We start from the raw sequence: 20042 nt of genomic DNA on the forward strand, positions 1-20042 counted from the left end.
CGTTATGCTTCTCCACAGAGGCTTTCTCTCTGTCAGCTTGTTAAAGCCTCCCTGTCAGGGCTCACTGACAGCTCCATGGACAGCATCTGGCAAATCACCCCACTTCCCCCAAATCATATCACCTTTTCACCATTTATAGCCCTTTGATCTGGTAACTCCCAGCTTTGGCAAGACAAGGTTTGCAATTGGTTGGAGACAGGATCCTTGAAACTAACAGTTTGCCCCACTGTCTTTCAAGTATGTGCTTGGGTGTTCTTATCTGAGAAGCCATTCTCTCATCTTCATGCACAGACCCCATTGAATCTGGGCATTATAGGTGCATAATAAACATGTAACTATCTCAGTATTCTTAACGTTATTACACATGAGCTCCATGTCTGCCACAGTGCTCTCTTCCTCTCTGAAGCACAAATAATAATTTATTCATTTTTTAATACTTGGCAGGGTGACACCATTGTTTCCTGTGACTCCTACGGTGTGATGAAGTTCTGGGATGTTCGGAGGGTAACACCAATGGTATCTATAGATGCAGGCCCCCATCCTGGCAATCAGGTGGTCTTTGACCCATCCGGTAGGATCCTTTCTTAAACTGACTATCAAAAGAAGTGTTTTGCTCTGAAAGCATTTTGTAATTGAGTTTAAAATTCTGAGGCCAGATCCCCAACCGGTGTAAACTGGCTTTTGTGAATCGATGCCTGTTTATACCAACTAATGATGTGACACATACTTATTTCAATTTGTCAAATTGTATTAATGCTCAGTTGTTACATAAAACCAAACATTTACAATGATGCAAAAAAAGAATTACATAAAGGTAAGAAATGCTCACTGTCTGAGGAAAACAGAGGGGTTTATTTCTCTTCCTTTTCTACTGCTTCTTCATATGTTTATACAACAGTTGTGTTTCATAACCACCGATGATAAATCCTATTATTCTCCCTGCAGCGCCCTATCATATTGAAATAAGTGGTCTATTATGTACAAAGAATTGAAATGCATGTATAGTGCAACGCTTTTTGCATCATCAGCCATATATTACAATATGTCACTAGCATTGTGACTGACTGCTCCTTTGTATTTTTAAGAGTGCCATTGTACAAAATGAACAAAAATAGCTTTGTTTTACCTAGGACATTAATCGTCACTTTCAAGGGGCAGATAATCAGTTGTATCGCAGTACAAACTTAGGTCCCAATTCTGGAAAACACTCCTGTTCAGAGCAACACTTAAACGTGTGCTCAACTTTAAGCATGCACTTAAGTGCTGATGAGGCCAGACACAAGCATTTAAATCAAATATGAGAGATGTGAGAGAGTAGCACTTTACTAATAATAGTACTACAGTCATAATGGTAAAAAAAACTACAGAATATAGAATATTATTTCACTGAGTTGCTGTTACTAGAAAAAGTTCCATGGGACACTGTAGCATTTTATAAGGAATTTTTCAGAGCTCTATATTCAATCCCTAAAGAATGTATTGTCATTTTCAGAAACTATGTTGCCATTATACAGTTTCTACTACTTCCACAAGTCTGAATTCAGCTCTGCTCTATGTAAGAATATAGAGTTTAGAAAAATAGCTCACATTCTGCATGATGTGGATTTGAAGGAGTTTTGCTTTTTCATATCTGGAATGTAATGTAGGGGCATTTGTAAAGGAGTCACATCCCTGAAAAATGCAATAGCAGTATTTTGAGCCAGATGGGAAGTTTCCAGTAGAAAGCTTATCGGCTTCAGATAGTCTGAATGGGCAAAATTTCCCATCATTTGGATAAAATCCAAAATTTTATCTGCAGGAGTAACCACAACAGAGATGCCAAGTTGGGAAGAATGACCACAAGGAAGCATAATTTAAAAGAAAGCAGTCATAAGCAATAATATCTGACTACAATAGAATATTACAGTATTTGTATCTCTGTTGTTTGTATGCTGGTAGTGCTTAAATGCCCTAATTAGGATTACAGCCCCTTTTTATTAGGCGTTGTACAGAATGAAAAGACAGTCCCTGCCTCAAATTGCTTAAAATCTAATTATGTGTCTTGTTCCCATCACCGAGATAGCTGCATATAAAAATTTACATAAATAAAGTAATCCGTTCCTTGTAAAACAACGTGATTATACTTAATGGAAGATTTTTGTTTGATTTTCTTTTGCTACCAGTTTAAGATAGTTATTGTGGGAAATCTAATGTAAAGAGAAAGGTCTTATATTTTGGTCTGAAGATGGGAACATCCTTTGTCAATGTGACAGCTGCTGAAAGTTCTCCAGTGCAGGGCTGCTGCAAGAAAGCCTGGTTTCTTTGTAACATTGTTGGGAGAAACCAGATGGTGCTGCTGAAGATGCTCTTTGCTAGTTCTATTTATCTGAATGTTACTGTTGGCAGAAGTGCTTACTGGCGCTGTGATGCAGTTCTTTTCAGAAGCTGAGAATATGACCAGTAAAGTGATATTCATTTTCTCTCTGAGCCTCATTCAAAGCCCAATTAAGTTAATGGAAAGACCCTAGTTACCTAAAGTGGGCTTTGGATAGACCCCACATCTGCCTAAATCTTTCTCTGATTAAATATCAACAGTAAAGTCTATTCTCTCTCTGCCTGAGCTTTTCTCTCACTGGATCACTTTCTTAGGTGTAGATCTTGTCTTCAGTTTAAACCTATGCAAACAAAATGTTACACCCCTCTGCTTGGAAGTCTCATTCTAAATATAGTTCCAGGGGTTTTTGTGTTTGTGTGTGGGGAGGAGGGAAGTTAGAGAAACTACAACGCCAGCTTATGGTATGGAAAGTGAGACAGTCCTTGAGATAGCTAGGGCACAGCCCATCGTGAGACTTGATCATCAGGCTCAAGCTTAATGTCAGACCTACAAAGACATGCACATCTACTTCACGTTGTGCACCGTGGGTACCCCATTGGCCCATAGTTAAGCATGTGGGCGACTCTCTGCAGTATCATGGCCTAACATTTCTGTGACTTATCCTCTATTATTAAAAACAGATCTGTCCTTTAGTAAGTAAGTTTACCACCATCTCCAGGCGTTTATATCTGTTCTCCAGCACATATTGACCACTAGACCTAACATTCACAAACCATGCACACGTCAAATCCCCTCCTTTCCTCATAAGCAACCCACCAACCTTGCCACATATGATACTCTCGGGTGTTTTTCACAGTTTCCATCCAGCAAATCCACCTGAAAAGATGATGAACAGCACAGTTAATAGCAACAGTTAGTGTGAGGAGTGAGAACTATAGATGCTGCAGGACATTCTCTTTGAACCCTAAAGTGCACACACTACTCTCCTGTTGTGTAAGGAAAGACATTTAGGATATGGCTGTGATGCAGAAACCAGCGAGTAGTACCAGGAAAATGTAGCAGTTTACTATACCTGGTAGATACAGTGGGAGGGACAGTGTTTGTCCGTTTACACCCAGTTTGAGGAAAAGGAGCAAAATTCTGCTCTATGTAAAAGGAGTATGGTGGCTATATGATTTCTGCTGCAAGGTTTGCTGAGTTTTCTAAACATATGAGAAGACTCACTGTCTGTCTGTATTACATCCAAAAACACTGTTAAAAGAACATTAAGGTTGCCAAGGCAAGCACTCAATAGTTAGGAATGTTGGGAATCATTAGGAAAGGGATAGATAATAAGACAAAAAATATCATATTGCCTCTATATAAATCCATGGTATGCCCACACCTTGAATACTCCGTGCAGATGTGGTCGCCCCATCTCAAAAAAGAGATATTGGAACTGGAAAAGGTTCAGAAAAGGGCAACAAAAGTGAGTAGGGGTATAGAACGGCTTCCGTATGAGGAGAGATTAATACGATTGGGACTTTTCAGCTTGGAAAAGAGGCGACTAAGGGGGGATATGATAGAGGTCTATAGAATCATGAGTGGTATAGAGAAAGTAAATAAGGAAGTGTTATTTACTCCTTCTCATAATACAAGAACAAGGGGCCACCAAATGAAATTAAGTAGGTAGCAGATTTAAAACAAACACAAGAAAGTATTTTTTCATGCAACACACTGTCAACCTCTGGAACTCCTTGTCAGAGGGTGTTGTGCAGGCCAATACTATAATGGGGTTCAAAAGGGAGCTAGATAGATTCATGGAAGATAGGTCCATCAATGGCTATTAGCCAGGATGGGCAGGAATGGTGTCCCTAGCCTCTGTTTGCCAGAAGCTGGGATTGGGTTACAGGGCATGGATCACTTGATGATAACCTGTCTGTTCATTCCCTTTGGGGCACCTGCCATTGGCCACTGTCAGAGGACAGGATACTGGGCTTGATGGACCTTTGGTCTGACCCTGTGTGGCTGTTCTTATGTAGGAAATGCCTGTATTAAGGTTGCCTGTCCAACATTAATTTGGGCCCCTTGTGCATAAGGTGCAGTCTTTAATTACATGGTCACATGCTATTTTTTTCACAGGACTCCTGCCCCATTTAGTGCCCAGGATGAACTCCTTGAGTGGGTTGCTATTCAATATTTCTTTTTATTCTCAGGATTCACTTTGTGGACCCAGGCATTATTTACCGCACACCACCCAAACCTTTAATTGAATACAGAGTCATCTCTTATGGGCTTTTTTGTGCTGCTGTCATCATAGTATGTTAGATCTTTACAGGCATTCATGAAATTATCTTCACTCCACTTCTGTGAGGTGTGGTTGTATTATTATCCCCATTTTACACATGGGGGATAGAGGCACAGGAATTAAAGCCAATATTGTCAAAGCTGTCAACTGAGTTTAGGTGCCCACATTGAGATGCCTAGGAGATGATTTTTCGGAGTACCTCGCATTTCATAGCTGTGTGTGTGTTGGACTGCAGCTCCTATTGACCTCAGTTGCAGTTGTGAAAGCTCAGCATGGCTGCAAATGAGGTGAGAATCCAGAGGCAGTGAAAGGTTGGTCCTGTGAGTGAGGCAATTGAATGCTGTCTTAGAGAGCAGGGTTCTGTGCCTGCCTCTGCCAAAGTTCCTAGGTGAATGTGATACTGAGCAAGTTACATAAGCCAACATTTTCGTAGTTAACCACTGTATGTTCCTCATTTTCTGGGTATCCAACTTGAGACACGTGGGGTCTGATTGCAGAACACTCACAGTGTCAACTTCTTCCATCTGGTCCTGTCCTCTAGTTCCCAGCTCCTGTTCCTATTCTGCCCCCCTCCCTTTGCCTTTCCTTGCTCCTGCTCCCCTTATCCAGCATCTCCACCCCGTACCAACCTCCTGTTACTCAGCCCTCTACATTTCAGCTAGGAAGCTTCCTCCTCCATATTGTCAGGGTGCCATAGCAGCGCACAACCGCTAGGAGGAGTAATTATAAGGAAAGTCCTGCTCATCCCTGGGATGAGGATGCTTAGTCACTCTGTGGAGATTGCAATTCAGGCAGCACATAGAACTGTGAGGTGATGAAGCATGCTCTGTGCAGATGGACTCTTCAGAGAATTTAGCTGCCAAACTCTAAAAAGTCTGTACTGAGCATGTACAGCTTGAGATTGTCCAGAGGTTATAACTTGGCCAAATTAAGACAAATTTTCATTAGGATAGCAAAAGACACATCTCTGGCATCAGGGTGACTCACCTGCCGAATCTCAAGTCCCTGCTCCAAAGCGTAGAGGCCCTAGAGCTTCACGACAAATGATTGAGAGAATTTTTTTTTCAAAATGGGCTAAACAACATCGTTTTCCCCAGTCTAATCCTGAAAAACAGCTGAACCATTTCAGCTGACACTTTCCCTCCCAGAATCAGCCTTAGGCAGACTCTCAAAAGGCAAAATTTCAGTCTGAACCATGTCAAGTTGGAAAAGTTATAAGCAACTGAAACCAGGGTCTTATAATGGGAAGTGTTAGACAACTTTAACTGTACAGGTCACTGCCTCTGCTACATAGAATATTGTACTAGCAGGTTTAAAGTAAATATTGTTATAATTCCAACCTTCTGGTCCTCATATACTGCATGAGCTCAAGTCAAACAACAAAAAGGATTTGTCTGGAGTCATTTTTAATTAAGTAAAAAGGTGCCCAAGCAAAATTGAATACATAGTCATTTTCTGTAATCTGTAAGGTTGATTTCATAAATGGGATAATCCTTTAATAGAAGTTTCAGTTAATTTGGTCTGCATTTTATTTGCCGGGGCAAACAGCACATTATTAGCGAAAGACCATAGGCTGCTCAGTTGGCACTAGAAATAATTACTAGCCTTGTTTTATCTAAAACTGAATGTCAAACATTTCAATGCAATTTATACACTTTGAGCTCAGAGGTTCCATCTCCCTTTTATTTTAGGTGGAAGATAAAAGCCTGTGTAGCTTGTTTTTATTTCACTGAACAACATGCAAATTTAAGAAAAGGAGCAAGTATTTTATTCTGGGAAAATCAGACTTGTAGAGTATGGCTTTCTAGCACGTGCAGTGTGATGAAATAGCTATAATCTTCAGCTCTACCGTGTGCATTTTGGAGTCACTCTGATATTCTTTTCTTCACTCTTTTCCTACTGACCTTTTAGAGGGGGGGTACTAAGAGCTACTTTGGGATTTAGGCTGTACACCAGCACAAGGGAATAAGAACCCTCTTTACATTTTCTATAGACAGGCTAACCTGGCTTTGGGCTATTCACCTGCTCACTCCCTCTAATAGATGGGAGGGTCGGGTGAACCTTGGTTCTACACCAGACCCGTCACTGGCCAGAGTAGATGAGCCATCGCCTGGTGGAGGAGTTAGTAATTAACTGCTCGTCTAGATCAGTGGTAAATTACAACCAGGAGCAAGGAGAAAGCAGGGGAGGAACTGTGATTAGAGCTGGGGGGACATTTTAGCCCAAAGAAAATGTAGAGTAAAAAATAGCCGCCTTCTGAAAACAGACTTTTTGTAAAACATTTTTGACATCTGTTTTTTGTTTTTCATGAATGTTTCCACAACATTGTTGTTCATATTTTTCTTTTGAAATCATGTTTGAAATTGTGATGGAACACGATTTTGATCATTGCTGTTAAAACTTTGGAAAATGCACAGAAATGTTCACGACAAATGAAAAATGTGTCCACTTTGAAATTTGTGAAAAGGAAACAGTTCCACACTTTCATAAATTCCATACAAATTTTTTTTCTTTATTTCAGCCACTGTAACTGTGACTCGGGGGCAGGAGGGGATCTGTGAGGCACACTGCTTCTGGGGGCTGTTCCTGGACTGGCACCATCTCTGCACTATCCATTACCTGAAGGCATAACCTAGTCCACAGAAATCTGATAACTGCAGAAGGGTGTAACAGAAATAATCCTTTTGCTAAAAAGAGGAGAAATAGCTTAGTAGAATAAATTCAGATCTGGCTAAATTACTATGTGCTGTGCTTTAAAAAAAAAGAAACCAAGCAAATAATTACTTCTACTTAATATTTTGTAGTGAAATGTATTTTAAGGTCTGATCCTGCAATGGGAAGCACACCAAAATTATTTCATTTCCTCGATTTCAGCTGGAGTTTTGGGTCCAGATCTTTGCGAGAGATTGGTGCCAATGGCAGTGATGACGTGATATTCTTCTTCTTCTTGGTCACTTTGTACCTATCAGAAAGCACAAAATGGAATCTAGTCCTAACTGGCCAGCTGAAGACTCTGCCAGCCAGGGAGAGCTCTCACTTGGTCTAATGCAGCTCTCCTGCATTAACTGCCTGGTCATGGGGGTGGGGCAGAATGCACCTCCACTCCACCAATGCTCAGCCTTTGAGGACCACCGCCAGCTGGCATAAACTGGAGTAGTCTAGAATTCAGGTGCAGGAGAGAATCTGGGCCCCATTTTTCCTGGTGTTTTTACATTGCACTTTATTTAGTATCCTCTTACTTATGGTTAAAGTAGAACTTGACAAAAAAGAGATACTTTCATGCAGCGTTTACGAAGTTAGCCTTTGTCGCAGCAGTGATATTCTGAATCTGTGTTTTTTTCCCTATGCCTTTAAATTCTGTATTGAAAGGCAGGTGATTTTTATACATATTTGAATTTATTTATTACAAGCATCCTATTGGCCTGCATCTTTTTATCCAAAAGGCAGATTATATAACAACACTAATAAATCTACAGGGTACCTTTTCCCTCATTATTTAATGCCTGAGCTTCAAATTCATTTCGGGTAAAATAAGGAGAATATGGAAACATAGCTTTTTCTATCTGACTCATCCTTTGGAATTGCACTGGCATTTTTCTGAGTTTGGTGTAAAAATTCAGACAAACCAAAAATCCCTACTTCTAGTTGTTATTCACTCTCAGTTTTCTGTCTTACAGACAGTGTTATAGCTCCACCTACCAGGAATAAAGGAGGTGAACCAACCATGTATATAACAGCTCATCTGTCCACTTCCCTCCAGTTCTTTTGCCTTCTTCAGCCTGGAATAATTGGAGTTTGTGTCACTAGTCCCTGTTTCAGCTCCTTTTCTCCATAATTCTGCTTCTGTCTTTCCTTCCAGGCCTGTTTAGCAAAGGAATAAGGAAAGAAGCCAAAACAAAAGATGGAATCTCAATCTGAGGAGGGATCCAAGATGAATCCAGCAGAGATAGGATCTCTGCCTCAGAGCCCTTGGATGCTCTCTCTCCAGTGGGGAGCAATCCAGACAGTCAGCTAGTTCAGTAGGTCTTTCAAAGGGTCTGAGTCATTTTGCAGCCTATGTGGATGTGATTCCTGGCCCATCTTTGGCCTCTTAAGTCCTTAACATTAGCCTAGTGGCAATCTATCCACTACCTCCAGGAATCTTTCTTCTCAAGCCAGTTTAGTCCTCCTTTTGCCTAGTGATTCCCCGAACTCCACTTTCAGTTGGCCTCTCTTTCCTATCCCAAATCTTCTCATTACCAGCTGTACAGGTGCCAGCTTTTTGAGTTGAGGTCAAGGAGAACAGTCTTTCTTTGGCCAACAGAGACTGAGCATAAACCTCTTATAACCGCAGGCTATCTTCTTAGCCCTACAAACTTGAGATTCCCCAATGTTCCACAAGCATGTATGACAGTAGAGCAGCCAATAGTCAACAGTCACAGACGTAAACAGAGTAGAGGAGACAAGGAGTGCTCATTTCCTTTTGGGAATATGTCTTCTGCGTGCCTGGTTGGTATCCTAACGTATCTCTTCAGGAGATCACTTTATAGCTCAACCATTTATTGACTCAGCCATCACTAATGAAGACAATGGAGGCTTAATATTTTTCAGACAGCATGTCTCCAGCTGGCAACACCAATAATGGCCTGGTTCACCTCAACTCTATCATCCAAACTCCCTTGTGTTTGTACCTAATCTGTCAGGGTCAGATCCCTGCTCACAGGTGTTTTTGCAAAGCATTGGGACAAACAGCTACTGCTTTAACAAGCCAGTGTTCTCAGGAAAATAACAAAGAATAATTCAGAGGTATTGTTGTTTGTCTCCTGGTGCTCAGACAGCTTTGTTTTTTGGAACTGTGGACGGTCTTGTGTCCTCTGCACCTGTTGGCCTAAGGCCCTAACCTCTTTCCTTGTCCCGACTGGGCTGTATGGCTGTATCTCAGGATGCCTCTCTTGGTCTTAAAGTCTTACAAGCAACACATTAATATAACCACTCCTCCTCCTCCAGGCATTGCTGACTATATCTACTGGCTGTCCTTGACTGACTCAGTGGTTAGGATAGGAATACAGGAATGTAAAACAAGGCAAAATTGCTCAATGATCATTTCTTTTGTTGTAGTCCTCTTTTCTTCCATCAGGCATCCTTTTCCTCTACTTCTGCATTGCATCTGATTTCTCTCTCTCAGAATCTTCCTTTGCCTCTGAAATTCTCTAACTGGAAAGAAGTGGGTGGACCAGGGCCTTCATATATAGGATCTGATTGACAGGTATTTTGCCTCCTTGTGTCCTTGTAGGTGAAGCCATATAACACAGTCTATTCGTGACTGTCTCTGCCTTCCAAAGGGAAGGAATTGCTAGTGAGTAATTTTCCTTTGTTTACCAAGGGGAGTTATGCTGTACAATACTTATGCCATGACATGAACATTTTTCAATGTGACCAGAGTCCATGCTATTTAAATGTGTAGAAAGGAAGGAGAAGAGGTTTTTAATATGTATAACTACATTTTCACTATATACACATGATTTAAAATGTATGAAATATTTGTATCTTGGAAAGGAGAGGGGGAATGGTTTGGAAATTCAGAGCTTTATATTTTTGCCTGAAATGTGGGATTGTATTTTGTATGTTTGTGTCTGTTTTCTTTGCTGAGCTAATGGGGTGGGGACTGTGTACTACTGCAGGCAATTGCTTTGAGCTCTGAGCACTTTGAAGAGATTAGCCCCATTGATATTCTCTTCATCTTTGCTAGGGAGGAGTGCTTCCTTCCCCTGAGTGCAGGAAGATGGACAGCTGTTTAATAGAGCCAGCTTTTGTCAAGCAGATACACTGTAGATTAAATATTCTCTTCTCACATGCCTGCATATCTCCAACACTAAAACTAAGTTCTGGATGCAAGTGTGTTACCTCATTAGAGCAATATACTGATTTGTTAGTTTTGTTGAGTACCCCAGGTTGAATGCGGCGGTAGCTGACTGGTTAAACATTATTCTTTAAGGAAGAGCAGGACTCTCGGCTGTACTGGCATTAAGCCCATAACTTGGTGATGGGTGAATCGTTTGTTCTGAGAGTGTGTGCCAGAAATGTCCACATGATTTTTGAAATCCGTGTGTTAAACTAACACAAGCTGAAAGTAATTGGAGGTTTGCACTTCCCAAGTGGAACATAACTGATCAAAATGTTGATTCTCTAGCAGCTAACGACAAACCAGATTATTTAATTTTTCAGTAGTTTTTTTTTAAATCTCCCTTAAACTAGGCACAAGTATTTTTAAATATAAATCTATTCAACATCTTAAATGTTTTCTTATAACATTGGCTACTCTTGTGACTTTATTAAGTCCATGTGTTCTTGAATTTATATTAATTCTAGTTCACAAAGGTACAATTATTATATTTCCAGTTTGAATGTGTTTACAAGTATTTAATGAAAACTCCTTTCTTTTATTCTGGAAGCCTCACTGCACTGTTCCATCTAAAGTCTGGCTTAGATACAAGACTTCATCTCCTGATTAGCTTATTCCTACAGACAATCAGACACTAAAGATCCCTTGAAGGTCATCCTATCCTTTCTTCCATGAAAGCTTCACTTTAAAGATCAACAGCTTAGTCAGTTCTTGTGCTTTGAGTAAGGCTTACTCTATTATATAATGTAATAAAAATCAGGGATTTATAAAATAAAGTATCAAATGAATTGGTTTATATATATATATATATATGTGTGTGTACGTGTGCGCATGTGTATAATTTTTTTTAAATGTAGTGCAAAGAATAGGACAGGTATAACAGGCATTCAGTGGCAAGAGGATGCCTCAGGAGATTAGTAATGGGGTACAGAGATTGTCACCTCTTGGTCAGTAGTTAGAATCTGGCTCAGTTCAATAGTGATGAAAAGTCTGACAGCTTTTTGATGACCAATCCAAAAAGAGATGGTAGGCTTCATGAAAAGTTGTCCGTACCTCATTTAGTAACCTAATAACTGGCACTAATTGACACCTCCATTGGTGATCTCAGTGAAGAGGGAGGGGTGGCATCTCTAGTTTGGGAATGAAGCATATTCAAAGGGTAGAGGGAAGAGAGAGCACAGCACAGCTGCCTATGCTAGTTCTGCTAGTTGTCACTCTCCTGCTCTTTGAGTCTGGCACCTTTTCATAAGCATGTAATCTTCTTTAAAATGAAATACAATAAAAAGTGCAGCCATAAACTTATATTGACAAATTATCAAGGGGGTTAAAAGGCCTAATCAGGGACAAAAAGTGGTCCATGAGGTTATGCAAAATAAATGGATTAATAATACAATCTCCATACGTATGCTTAATGAGGGCTTGTTATATCTCACAGACCTATCTCTGTGTCTTCCATGCTCTTGAGGGGTTATCTAGGTTTCCCCAGAAGGAAGAGAGTGAATGGGCCTTCTGAATAGGAACCAATGCAGGGTTTAGGAGTGACTGACATCTCCCGCCTCCCAGCCTAGGGATAGGACATGGGGTGGCCATACAGCCATTCCATCTCCACTAGTACTTATCACCGACTGTCATATTCTCCTCTGGATGGAAGCATCCTTGTGTGGTATGAAGGAACAAGGGCCAGAAGGACTGAAACGTTCTTCAATAAGAGAAGAAAACATAGTGCATGTTTTCAGGCTTCCATGCCTGCAAAGCAGTCTACTCCAGCAGCCCAAGACCTCTATATTGGAGTTCCCCTCAAGCCTAAACAGGAAGGTAGTGGCACAGATGCCCAAAATCTCTGATTCCTACAGGCGGCACTCAGCATCATTGAACCCCCATGGTCTGTGAAATGATCTTATTTCAGGATCCTCTCAAACTCCCAGGCCGAAAGCACTTGAGGCACTTGGCCTGGAACCTGAAAGGACTTGCTTTCTAGAGAATGACTATTGAGGAGAGCTCTTGCTCAGATCTATTAATTGTCCACAAATCTCGGCAATTCAAGGGCTTCTGAATCTTGGTGTTTTTCAAAGGACAAGAATCCCATTTTTTTCTCAACCAGGAATATATTGCAGTTTCTTCTAGATGGACTCTGGCTGGGTTTGAGTCATTTCAGTTTCTTCTAGATGGACTCTGGCTGGGTTTGAGTCCTAGCTTCCTAAAGATCAAAGTCTCAGTGTTAAGAGCCTTGTAGCATGTTCCTTCCATTCCTGGCCTGTTTTTGAAGCAACGTCACACATCCAAACATTTTAAAGTTGTGTCTCTGCAGAGATGCCATTGGGAGACTAGTGCAATGATTTGAAGTTTCAGGTAATCTCTAAATCTTCTTTTTTTTTAATATATGGAGGTGTGTTCTGGATATTTCCCATTATTATTTTTCCTGTTAGCAATTACATTGGACTGGAGAGCTAGCAAGTTTGGGGGTTATAGCCATCTGAAATCCTTATATGCATTTTTTCCCCAGATGAGGTGATTCTCGGGCCTGAACCAGAATTTTCTGTCTCTCAAAATTATTGTTTTCACTATTTGCTTTCCTTGAATGTTAAGACCTTCCACTACTAAGTGAATAAATTGGACACTTTACATAGGGTTGGGACATTCAAATTTGTTTTATGTATAACTAGTGCTTGAAGAAAATTGGATTCAATTTTAGGATAAGATCATTGACCTAAGAAGGGGATGTGAAATGTTCATATCCACTATTTCCAGACTGATAAATTTAGAAGAACCGCACAGTGCTTCATTCAAGCAATTTTTTGCTATTTGGCTACCTGGCCTTCAGTGTATGCTTTTATCTATTACATTAAAACAGATGTGTTGTCTGAGTTTTGGACAAAGGTTTCTGCAATCTTTTCCTTGATTTTCCTTTATTAAAATGCTTCATATAGTGAGGGAAGAAAAAATCAAAACTAAATAAAAAACCAACAAAAAGAACAGAAGCAACCCCCTCAAAATCCCTAAACCGTCAAATAAGAGCTGGTTTTCCCTGTCTTAATTCAGTTTTCTTGATGTTATATATTTCCCTCGCATTTGTAGAAAATTGTTTTACTGCTGGCTACTTCCCAGTTGTAACAGATCTTGGAGTACCAACAGCCCTCTGGGAGAAAGATAAAGTGTACTTACCTACGTGTATTCTTTCCTTAGAATCATAGTATATCAGGGTTGGAAGGGACCTCAGGAGGTCATCTAGTCTAACCCCCTGCTCAAAGCAGGACCAATCCCCAATATTTGCCCCAGCTCCCTAAATGGCCCCCTCAAGGATTGAACTCACAACCCTGGGTTTAGCAGGCCAATGCTCAAACCACTGAGCTATCCCTCCCCCTTCTCTGAAATGAGCACCTGGTTCTCCTTGAGACCCCACCCAAGGCATCATCTAACTTGCATTAAATTCCAGTTGAAGAGAAATATCTCAGTCAATCCTTTTTTCCCCTTATGGACTATTCCTGCAGAGAGATGGGAAAATGTTGGGATGCCCTCACATTGATATCTTACTTAGCCGTAAGTCTCTTCATTTCCATTTAATGTATAATAGATGAATAAGTAGGTTAAAGATAAATTATCCTTCCTGAAGATGACTAATCTTTCATAATGTTTATTAATTGGAATTTATAGTTTTTCTTCTCAGCTTGGGCAGTTGGCTGAGTTCCATAGCCAATCAGTTCTGTGAACAGCTCCACCTGCTGACATTGTGGTGTGACTAGAGAGGAATTTAAAAAAAAATAGAAGAGAGCCTCTGTGTTGGAAAATGAGGAGGTTATTGTGATTAAAATGGTAAATTTTCAGAATGGAGAGGGGTTATTAGTGGTGTTCCCCAAGGGTCAGTCCTAGGATCAATCCTATTCAACCTATTCATTAATGAGCTGGAGAAAGGGGTAAACAGTGAGGTAGCAAAGGTTGCAGATGATACTAAACTGCTCAAGATAGTTAAGACCAAAGCAGACTGTGAAGAACTTCAAAAAGATCTCACAAAACTAAGCGATTGGACGACAAAATGGCAAATGAAATTTCATGTGGATAAATGTAAAGTAATGCATATTGGAAAAAATAACCCCAACTATACATACAATATGATGGGGGCTAATTTAGCTACAACTAATCAGGAGAAAGATCTTGGAGTCATCGTGGATAGTTCTCTGAAGACGTCCACGCAGTGTGCAGCGGCAGTCAAAAAAGCAAACGGGATGTTAGGAATCATTAAAAAGGGATAGAGAATAAGACAGAGAATATCTTCTTGCCCTTATATAGATCCATGGTACCCCCACATCTTGAATACTGCATACAGATGTGGTCCCCTTATCTCAAAAAAAGATATACTGGCATTAGAAAAGGTTCAGAGAAGGGCAACTAAAATGATTAGGGGTTTGGAATGGGTCCCATATAAGGAGAGATTAAAGAGTCTAGAACTTTTCAGCTTGGAAAAGAGGAGACTAAGGGGGGATATGATAGAGGTCTATAAAATCATGAGTGGTGTAGAGAAAGTGAATAAGGAAAAGTTATTTACTTGTTCCCATAATATAAGAACTAGGGGCCACCAGATGAAATTAATGGGCAGCAGGTTTAAAACAAATAAAAGGAAGTTCTTCTTCACTCAGCGCACAGTCAACCTGTGGAACCGCTTGCCTGAGGAGGTTGTGAAGGCTAGGACTATAACAGGGTTTAAAAGAGAACTGGATAAATTCATGGAGGTTAAGTCCATTAATGGCTATTAGCCAGAATGGGTAAGGAATGGTGTCCCTAGCCTCTGTTTGTCAGAGGGTGGAGATGGATGGCAGGAGAGAGATCACTAGATCATTACCTGTTAGGTTCACTCCCGCTGGGGCACTTGGCATTGGCCACTGTCAGTAGACAGGATACTGGGCTGGATGGACCTTTGGTCTGACCCAGTATGGCCATTCTTATGTTCTTATTCAGATGCCCACTTCAGAGTAGGAGAACTATGGGTGTCACAAGGGGACTGGCCCCATTAAGAGAGAGCAAATCCAGTCCACCTGTGCCTCGTTAGTTGCCTTCTAGCAGTGGGAGAGAACACACCCGACCTACATAAAGGGTCACGTGGCAATGGGGAGGGAGGATGGGGCAGCTGGGAATGAACAGTAGTGGAGAGCTAGAATAAGCTCAGGGCCAGAAGAGCAGCAGATTTGAGTTTGCTTGCTGATCTCTGTGAGCCAAGGGAGAAGAGGAGGTCCAGGGAAACAGTCCCTGTGAAGTGTATTTCAGACAAGGGACAGGGAGCTGGGACCAGCCCAGGAAGAACTAAGAGTTGGGAAAGCTCAGGGTCAGGAGACCAGTGGAGGGAAGTTTTCTCTCTGACCTCTTTGAGCTTGTGGAGAAGGAAGGTCCAAGGGAATAATTCAGCTCTGGGGACAACTAAGGAAGGACTCAGACCTGAAGCCCAGGCTGGGCAGACCTAGGTTACTTTGCATTTTTGTTGTGATCAGACCAGGCAGAAACTGTTTATTTTGTACTTTTTCATTTGGGCTTTGAGTTCAGTTTGGGGACACCAGGGAGATGCATGGGAACCTGACACTCTGAAGAAGGAAGTGGAGGAAGAGCCTGGCTTTCATGTTATAGTGGTGGACTATGTGACTCTGGGGGTTTATTTTGAAGAATTTATGTTAATAAATTTGCTGCTGCCAGGGCACTATTGAATCTAAGATCCAAAATGGAGTTTATGAGGAACCTTATCATAAGGAAACTGAGGTCAGGGCATCTGTGGGGCCACCTCTAGCCATGAGGGGCTGCTCCAGGAGGACCTGCCTTGATACAATGTGTAGGTAAGTAAGTTTACTTTTGGTTTGCTGAGTGCAGTATTATTTTTTACTAATGTACATACATGAGCTCAGAGGCAAGGAGATGGGAGCACTTTTAAATTCTAGAAATTAATGATTTAACTGGCCAAAGACTGGAAGTCCCCAAGTTCATAGACACAAGAACCAAAGTCCAGGTGGAAAGCCCTGACTGATTTGACTACGCCTTTGAGGGAGGCCATTCTGCTCTAACATAAATGCTGGCCCCTGCGTGATCTGAGGGTGAGCTGGCGCCTCAGACCCTAAGCAGTGACAGCTGAGTAGTTTAAGTGGACTAAGCACAGGACTCAGAATGAGACTCCTGCATTCGAAACATCACTGTAGCACTGTAGCCCAGGCGGAGTTGCTCTTACCTTTTGTTTGCCTTAGAGTCCCCCACAGTACAATGGAGATAGAGCTCAGAAAATAATTCGCTCTAAATATCTTTTTTTAATTTTGTCTGTTTTTCTACTTATTACTTGGCTCACCTTGAGGATCTTTTCTCTCCTTGGAAGGATCTTCCTTCTGGTGTCTAGAACAAAAATCTAGTGCCAAACAACCATCCTCCCCTAGGCAATGTGGTTCTCACACGTAGCAAGAAGGTCATCCACACCAATGGTGTCAGTTATGAGGGCCTGCGTGAGCCATCCCCCTCCCCCTCAATTTTTGTACTTGCTCCAAGGTCCGTAGGCTGTGGAGCCGGGTGGGACTATGGCCTGACAACTTTTAAAGAGTGGTTTCATGTTCAATCAGTGTAGCTGCTGCTGAGCCATCCAGAGCATTACTCCAACTGCATAGTCACAGTGCCACTGAAATTTGACCTGGCTGTCTCTCCATACGGACAAAGGGTGACCAGGCTAAATTTCAGTAAGTGGCATTATGGTCACATGACCAACACAATATGGCCCCTCTTACCCTCCGTCTAGATAGAGGGGTGGCCAGGCCAAATGGTGCTGCAGCCTGGCACATGAAGAGTCTGTTCCTATATGGGAAGTCCGCTGAGGTAAGAGATAAGGGAGACTCCCTGACCGAAGGAGACCCGGTATACCTGTTGGGATGGGGGGGGCACTAACTGGGACTGGAATGGAGTCCCTGCTGGGTGGGGGAGGGATTGGAATTTCCCTCCCCCTCCAAAATCTGAATTGGCACCACTGCACCACATCCACCTGCTCAGACCCCTCCCAGCATGATGCTTTTGCACTTCCCGAGGTGATGGCGCTGCTTGGGAAGTTGAGTAGTCCTCCATGCCTTGTGCTGTGGTGGCTCCCCAGGATGCAGTATGAAGAATGTGTCCAGAGGCCAATCTGTCATGTGGTTCTATAGGACATCTATCTTTGGGTGTTGACTCCCCTACCTGCCTGGCCACACTCCAGACGCATAACCAGACTTCCAGGTGCCCAATGTACTGTCATTACCTGATGCTTCTCCTTCCAGAAGAGATACTTTCTGATGCCAGGGACCAACCAGCATAATCCAGAACTAATTCTGGCCCATTGTATTTGACCAGTCCTTTACTCTTTCTTTTGTATGTGTCTGGCTAGAAATCATTCGTTCACGGATTTTAAACCCTTCTAAAATAGAGAAAATTTCAAACTTTTGGAAGAAGGGGCACTTAAACCTCACATGACTTCATCTTAAAGGCCCAGCTGATAACTGACTAATTGGAAAATGTGTCACTATTTCCCTCAACAGGTTTATCTGTTCTTGTACTGTAAGGTGATCTGATTTATTATTATTATTAGATGTGAGTCTGAGATGCAAAGTTTAGCTGTGAGTTAAGCTGCTCCCTATCCCTAAAATACAGCATTATTTGAATTCAGGGTTTGGTGTGGTCTATTGTACAGAGTCATCCTGCTGTGAAACTTAAATTCCAGTCTGGATTTTGACTTCTCTTTCTTTCCCCCATCACCTTGGCAAAGTGAGCAGTAGTTCATACCCTAGGGTTTTGTTTCTGGCTCCTCTGTAGCTTTTGTTTCCTCAGGGTATTTGTCATAAATATAAAGGGAAGGGTAAACCCCTTTAAAATCCCTCCTGGCCAGAGGAAATCTCCTCTCACCTGTAAAGGGTTAAGAAGCTAAAGGTAACCTCACTGGCACCTGACCAAAATGACCAATGAGGAGACAAGATACTTTCAAAAGCTGGGAGGAGGGAGAGAAACAAAGGGTATATGTGGTCTGTCTATATTTTGTCTTTGCCGGGGATAGACCAGGAATGAAGCCTTAGAACTTTTAGTAAGTAATCTAGCTAGGTACGTGTTAGATTATGATTTCTTTAAATGGCTGAGAAAAGAATTGTGCTGAATAGAATAACTATTTCTGTCTGTGTATCTTTTTTGTAACTTAAGGTTTTGCCCAGAGGGGTTCTCTATGTTTTCAATCTAATTACCCTGTAAGGTATCTACCATCCTGATTTTACAGGGGGGATTTCTTATTTCTAATTACTTCTATTTCTATTAAAAGTCTTCTTGTAAGAAAACTGAATGCTTTTTCATTGTTCTCAGATCCAAGGGTTTGGGTCTGTGGTCACCTATGCAAATTGGTGAGGCTTTTTATCCAACATTTCCCTGGAAAGGGGGGGGGTGCAAGTGTTGGGAGGATTGTTCATTGTTTTTAAGATCCAAGGGTCTGGGTCTGTAGTCACCTAGGCAAACTGGCGAGGCTTTTTTACCAAACCTTGTCCAGGAAGTGGGGTGCAAGGTTTTGGGAAGTATTTTTGGGGGAAAGACGTGTCCAAACAGCTCTTCCCCAGTAACCAGTATTTGTTTGGTGGTGGTAGCGGCCAATCCAAGGACAAAGGGTGGAATATTTTGTACCTTGGGGAAGTTTTGACCTAAGCTGGTAAAGATAAGCTTAGGAGGTTTTTCATGCAGGTCCCCACATCTGTACCCTAGAGTTCAGAGTGGGGGAGGAACCTTGACAGTATTCCATGCTGGAGTTGTCAATTTCAAACACTCTGCCAGTAAATTAGTATCTCAAAGATAGGTCTTAGTAAACAAAGGCACACAAAGGAAAACAACCCTGTGCATTACCCTTTTAGAAAGAAAGGAAACAAAAAGTTTGTAACTGGAATTTTTGTCTCTGACTCCTACTGTCTATATCCCCTTTCCTTCACCTTAATAAATCTGCCAGCCTCAGCCTATATCCTCCTTGAAATGTCCCAGGTAACACAGTAGGCACTGTATAATGGTGATTTATTTATTTTTATTATTATTTTAGCTGTAGCTACAAGCCTGCCCTTTAAGTAGCTAGAGAAAAGCATTGAAGCCTTTACCGAAAACTTTCATGGTGCAGAATAGTAATGCTTTTTCACGCATAGCTGTTTCACAAGGGGTGCATTTACAGATCACTAAAATAACATATGAGAAGGGTTTGTTAGGTCATAGTCCTTGATCCCACTTCCTTTTTAATGTTGTCACATCTCCTTGTCACAATTAGAGCTGTGGAGATAGGGAAATGTAAGTATCTCTATACACTGCAGTACCTACTGGCCCGTGGTAGTCGGAAATCTGTTGATTTATTCTCCAAAGCCTAGCTTGTACCTGGTCCTTGCTAGGGTACAGGGGACTGGAAGCATCAAAGGATCCTTCCCTCGGCCTTGACTTCCCCTGCATAAAATCCAAGCTAAATCTTCGGTGACCAGGCTTGAAGGGACTCAGCGACTGCACCTCAAAAAGGCAAGCTAACCAAGGGGAGGGGAAAGTGGTGTTCTGACACGAGTCAGTGTGCATATTATGGC

At 41.6% G+C, this 20042-nt stretch overlaps 1 protein-coding gene across 5 annotated transcripts in view; it reads left to right on the forward strand.

Annotated features, from left to right (window-relative positions):
• Positions 1-20042, forward strand: part of SPAG16 (sperm associated antigen 16) — a 710758-nt gene that overhangs the window by 573434 nt on the left and 117282 nt on the right. For all 5 annotated transcript variants that reach the window (XM_043524952.1, XM_043524954.1, XM_037912653.2 and 2 more), the window contains one exon: positions 445-571. In XM_043524952.1, the coding sequence (XP_043380887.1) occupies positions 445-571 (127 nt within the window). The remainder of the gene's footprint in view (positions 1-444; positions 572-20042) is intronic.

The sequence above is a fragment of the Chelonia mydas genome, chromosome 11, assembly GCF_015237465.2.
Source record: "Chelonia mydas isolate rCheMyd1 chromosome 11, rCheMyd1.pri.v2, whole genome shotgun sequence".
NCBI classification, from domain to species: domain Eukaryota; kingdom Metazoa; phylum Chordata; order Testudines; family Cheloniidae; genus Chelonia; species Chelonia mydas.